The sequence below is a fragment of the Bidens hawaiensis genome, unplaced genomic scaffold, assembly GCF_021521415.1.
Source record: "Bidens hawaiensis isolate Kalapana, Puna unplaced genomic scaffold, B.hawaiensis_p1.1 tig00035909_1, whole genome shotgun sequence".
Classification (NCBI taxonomy): Eukaryota; Viridiplantae; Streptophyta; class Magnoliopsida; order Asterales; family Asteraceae; genus Bidens; species Bidens hawaiensis.
Genome location: NW_027496250.1, coordinates 90374 through 95498, shown reverse-complemented (window position 1 = coordinate 95498; position 5125 = coordinate 90374). Strand labels below are relative to the sequence as shown.

The 5125-nt window shown below is 32.7% G+C and overlaps 1 protein-coding gene across 1 annotated transcript; it reads left to right on the top strand.

Annotated features, from left to right (window-relative positions):
* Positions 1 to 1659: 1659 nt before the first annotated feature.
* Positions 1660 to 4878, top strand: LOC143587867 (uncharacterized). Its single transcript, XM_077069033.1, has 6 exons — positions 1660 to 1944; positions 2948 to 3100; positions 3191 to 3323; positions 3411 to 3450; positions 4492 to 4630; positions 4705 to 4878. The coding sequence occupies exons 1-5, from the start codon at positions 1690 to 1692 to the stop codon at positions 4577 to 4579; spliced, it is 669 nt and encodes a 222-aa protein (XP_076925148.1). The 5' UTR covers positions 1660 to 1689; the 3' UTR covers positions 4580 to 4630; positions 4705 to 4878.
* Positions 4879 to 5125: the final 247 nt, after the last annotated feature.

Below are 5125 nucleotides of genomic sequence, written 5' to 3'. Positions count from 1 at the left end.
CTATCCATGTTCTAACTCTCATCTTAACATTTAGTTTGTATTCATATTGTATCCTTATAAATAGAGACTTCTTGTATTTGATCTAAAATACTCAATGATCTCTCATCCATCATTCTATATTGTCTCTCCCTATATTGTGTTCTTATATTTATCTACTATGAATGTTGGTTGCTAATAGGTTGTTGTTTTACAACATCTCTCATATTTTTCTAATCTCCCATCTCATTATCATAGTTATCCATTGGCTATGTGTCAAAACCATTTTACCCATTGGGTTATAAAATAGTCAAGTTTTCCTCATAATCTTTTAATCTCTCATCTCATTCATCATAATTATCTATTAGGGGTCTTCAAAACCAGTTATCCGAAGTTCCGGATATTCGAACTTCAGATATCCGGACCTTTCGGATAGTGGATTTCACTATCTGAATCTGAAATTTCAGGTATCTAAAAGTTTAGATATTCGATCGGATAGTGAATTGGATATCCAAAATTCTAGAAAAAAACTTCTTTTAAATATAAACTTACAATATCTTAAGGATCCAAGTTTTCCAATCCAACAAACTAAACACAATTTGTTCAAAATACAAATAAACAACTAACAAATCTTTAAAAAAAATCTTAAATTAACAATCTAACAACCTAATAGCAACCTAGAATTCCTTATCAAAATGGAGAATGGAGAGACATGGTGGTGAACGGCTGGAGTAGGTCGCTTGAGATGAGGGCCGGAGGTTGTGATTGATGACGGGCGGGGAGTGGAGTTAGTGATGGACGATGGGCAAAGGTCGTGGTGATGGTGGTAGAGTTGTGGAGTCGGAAAGGAGAGAGAGAGAGAGAGAGATAGATGGAGCATAGAGTGAAAGCAACATAGGGTTTCTCTAATATTAGTTGATATATAAATTGAAATTAAAATTATCAAATTTAATAAATCGGATGGTTTGAATATCCGAACTATCCGAAAAATCCCAAAAATACTATCCGAATTTGAAGTTTCGAATATTCAGGATTCAGATATCCAGAATTCAGGATAGTTCAAATACGGATAGTCAGATAATTCAGATACGGATTCAGATTCATTTGAACACCCCTACATCCATGGGTCATGGATTAAACCCATTTGGGCAATTGTGTTAAAAAATAATCAGGAAATTAAATACTGATTGAAGATCAAACAAGTATAAATACGTAAGTTAAACAAGCAGAAAATAGCCAAGAACAATCTTTCTCTAGGATTGGTTGGTTCCTTAGATGTCCACTCCCATGGATACTATATGTTTCATTCATCTAGGGTAACTAGCAGACGCGGTCTAAAATTGTTATATTTGATAGTGATAGGAATACTTGTGAAAACAAAACGTGTTGTGTACAAAGAGATTTTCTTGAATAGCTAACCTTATTCATTTTATTACTAGACGCAGCCTAAACTTATTATTGTTTGTATTATATATATAACATTTAATTTTGTTTCTTTATTTCAATAACGAATCTTATTTATTTTTATCATTTGGCAACGATTGTAAAAGCTGGTAACTAATAATAAATGAAAAAGAAAAACAATAAAACACCAAAAACAAATATAAAGACAACAAAGGAAAAGAAAAGAATAAAACACCAAAAGCTAAGTAAAATATCAGGAATACTACTAGGAGTATCTTTGTGTCTGCAAGTTAGAGCCTCAGAATAATCATGGGTTCACTGGGTGGTGGTGGGTTTAACGGCGGCATATGGGGAATGAACGGAGGAAATAAAAGAAGAAGACCCAAATCATCATCTGAATCATCATCTCAGGTTTCCGGTGATGTAAGCGGATGGTTGTTCCCATTGAAGCCAGCCGCCACAGCCGCCACGCTTGCCCTAACCGGTGACACCATTGCTCAGCTTCGTGAAAGATGGGTCAACTCCAAATCACTCCAAATTCAACACCCTTCTGATTCCAATGAGGTCAGTTGTTCAATTTTTTAGTTACAAACTGATTGGTGTAATAGTGACTGAATTTAGTCATTTGAATTGTTAGAATAAGCCTTGACTTGTGCTGTTTGTTAATATAATGATTATATGATTCTTTTCTAGCTTTTACACAAATGAATATGGAGATTGATTTTTAGTTGGTGTGTAATGACTAGTTTTGCTGTACTTGTGCTCTTTTTTAATTTGTTACGTCAGCTTGTTATATAATCTTTTAGCATGATGTTGTGCACTTGTGCTTAAGTTTAAAGCAAGTGATGTATAGATGGTAAGACGAACACGAAAGAAATAGTTAACCTGCATATGTCTTTTCTCATACAAAAAGATTCCAAATTTAATCTGTGTATTCATGACAAGATATAAATAAATGTTGATGAGACTCAAACTGTAATTTATCATTTTGACAACTTTTTTTAGGGTCAAAAGTTGGCATAGATTTGCCTTAAGTTAAGTTGAATAATCAGATCTCACTAGAACTAAATGTTTATTCCATAGAAAACTTTAAACAAAAATCATTTGATGGGAATCTGATGTTTAGTTTCTGTTTAATGAATTGAAAGATTACAACTTTGCACAAAATAGAAGTTCATACATGAGTTATCTTATTATTATTTTCACTTGGTTAAGAAAAGTGAATTGAGAGAGGAGTGTTGCTGAAGTAACATATGCTGTTGTTATTGTCACGCTGATCAATATGGTATTACATCACTACACCAATATCTAAGAAACTGTTAACGGTTTTTTATGCCAACTGGAGTTCCTTTTTTTTATTATTCGTCTGTGAAATACATTTGTAGTAGGATTGGCTATTATTATGCCTTTGTAGTTTGAATTTATTTATGCAAAACATACAATCTGTTATCCTGTTTATATCGGCACTCTGTTACCAACATCACAAATTCATAATCTATTGTCTAAATTTGTAATTTGATTATTTTGCTTTCGAGAGTTAAAAACGGATGTAATGCATTATTATCAGGATGTGACATGGAGTCTGCTGGACCATAATTGGCTCCGAGCCCTTCGAATGGCTTCTTACGGGTTCCTTTTGTATGGACCTGGGTCTTATGTCTGGTACCAGTATCTTGATCGTCTCATGCCACAGCAGACAGCACAGAACATAGTAACCAAGGTTAAAAACAACTCTTCTTTTATTACTCTATAAATAAATGAATAAAAAATGATTGTTATATTAATTTTTTTTTATGATTTTAATTTGCAGGTTATATTGAACCAAATTATACTTGGTCCATGTGTTATTGCTGTTGTATTTGCTTGGAATAATTTGTGGCAGGGGAAGCTTTCTGAGCTTCCTAATAAGTATCAGAAAGACGCTCTTCCTACATTACTTTTTGGTAACCACTTTACTTGCAATTAAAAAAACTAATTAATAACATATGGCTCACTTGTCAGTTGGTTTATATTCAATCTAATTCTTACAGGATTTAGATTCTGGATCCCCGTCAGCGTGATTAATTTCTGGTATCTCTTCTCTCTCTCTCTCTCTCTCTTTCTCTCTCTCTCTCTCTCTCTCTTTATATATATATATACATATATATATATATGCATATAAGTTTATAACTGTGAGCTTGGCTTTAGCAGTAATGGCAGTCATATAGTTATCTATTTCGGTTCTGATTTTGATTTTGTGCAGTTAAGTTAATCTCTGCAGTGCAAAAAATTTACAGGGATAAGGGTCGTATTTTTCTTTTCTTTTATTTTATTTATTCTACAAAATATTGAAATAAAATTTTTAGGTAGGAAAGTTACATTACAAAAAAATGTGTGCTTTTTGGTCACAAAAGAAAATAAAATTATGCCTATGCAGGTATTATTTGTAGTGATAGTTTGGACTAGTATAAAATATAGATGGTTGGGTCGGGGGTTTGATAAGTAAAGGGTCGAAATGTTTAATTTTTTATATAAAAAAAGTTAAATAGTTTGTGTTGAAAATTTGATATACCAAAATAATATTAATTTAGTAATAATCTTTTTTTAAATGATTTAAGATGTTTTATTTATTAAAGCTACGCTTCGGGTGACTTTTAACTTGGTGACGCCTTTTCTTCTAAGCCGTTTTTTTCTTTTATTTTACCTTTTTGACCCTTTAATGATACATGACCTGAATTGACTCATTCATAAGTAGATTGCTCGAAATTGTCATCTTTGAACATGAATCATGTAAACAACTTATGCTTCTTTTACTGATTCATTTTAGATTTATAGTTTTATACACACATTTACATATTCTCAGTCACATAAAATCCCCAAATCTTGGTATCACCATATCTGACTTAGACGTCTGTATGTTGAAAATTTAGTTACTTTAGTGCTGTTAAAAAAAGTTACTTTAGTGGACCTCTTTGGATCCATATGTTAATTATTTAATAATAAATAATATATTTTTTTCTGCACGGTTAATCGTCATATGCGTATAACTTCTGTTGAGACTGGTTCTGTCTGTATCAAACAGAAAGATCCTTGGATGAGTGATTAATGGTGGTTTGGCATATTATGTTACAGGGCGATTCCTCTTCAAGCGCGTGTTGGGTTCATGTCCCTGAATTCTATATTCTGGAATTTCTACTTGTCTTCTACAATAAGCAAGTGAAACTTTTGTCTCTGGAATATAATATCTTATCTTCTGCTCCATTATCAACAGGTATTTTACTTAACAAAAACCGAAACCCGTAAACTTCAGCAATCGAGATTTACTGATTCATTCATCTTCATCAGGTGAACGGTTCAAGGTGCAGACTCAAAAAAAGGGTTATATTCATCTTGCTTGACTGACTCTTTGGATTCACATTTCATTTTTTTTTTATGTTTTTGGAAAAGCCAAGTTTTCACACCAACAAACGAATGAAATATATTTTCCAGAGCTTACTTGGGTGCCTGAATCAATTTTAGTCGTGACATGGTGATACAAAAAGACCTAAATGTGACGTGGCATTGCTAGGTTAGAAGCGTCTCATATGATAAATAATTCCATGTGAGTGCGAATATTTGAAGGATCATACCCCAAACCTTAGTGACCTCCATACACAACTAAAATATGTGACGGGACGGGACGCCTCCTTGTTGCTACAATAACATTAAAACGATCTTTCACCAAAAGGAAAAGGAAAAAAGATATTTGTTTCTAAAAATTACATAG

Bases quoted from the DNA above. Each gene is read 5' to 3' on its own strand.
- LOC143587867 (XM_077069033.1), top strand. From the start codon at position 1,690: ATGGGTTCACTGGGTGGTGGTGGGTTTAACGGCGGCATATGGGGAATG. The intron at 1,945-2,947 runs GTCAGTTGTTCA...CATTATTATCAG, and splicing joins ACCCTTCTGATTCCAATGAG to GATGTGACATGGAGTCTGCT. The intron at 3,101-3,190 runs GTTAAAAACAAC...TTTAATTTGCAG, and splicing joins CACAGAACATAGTAACCAAG to GTTATATTGAACCAAATTAT.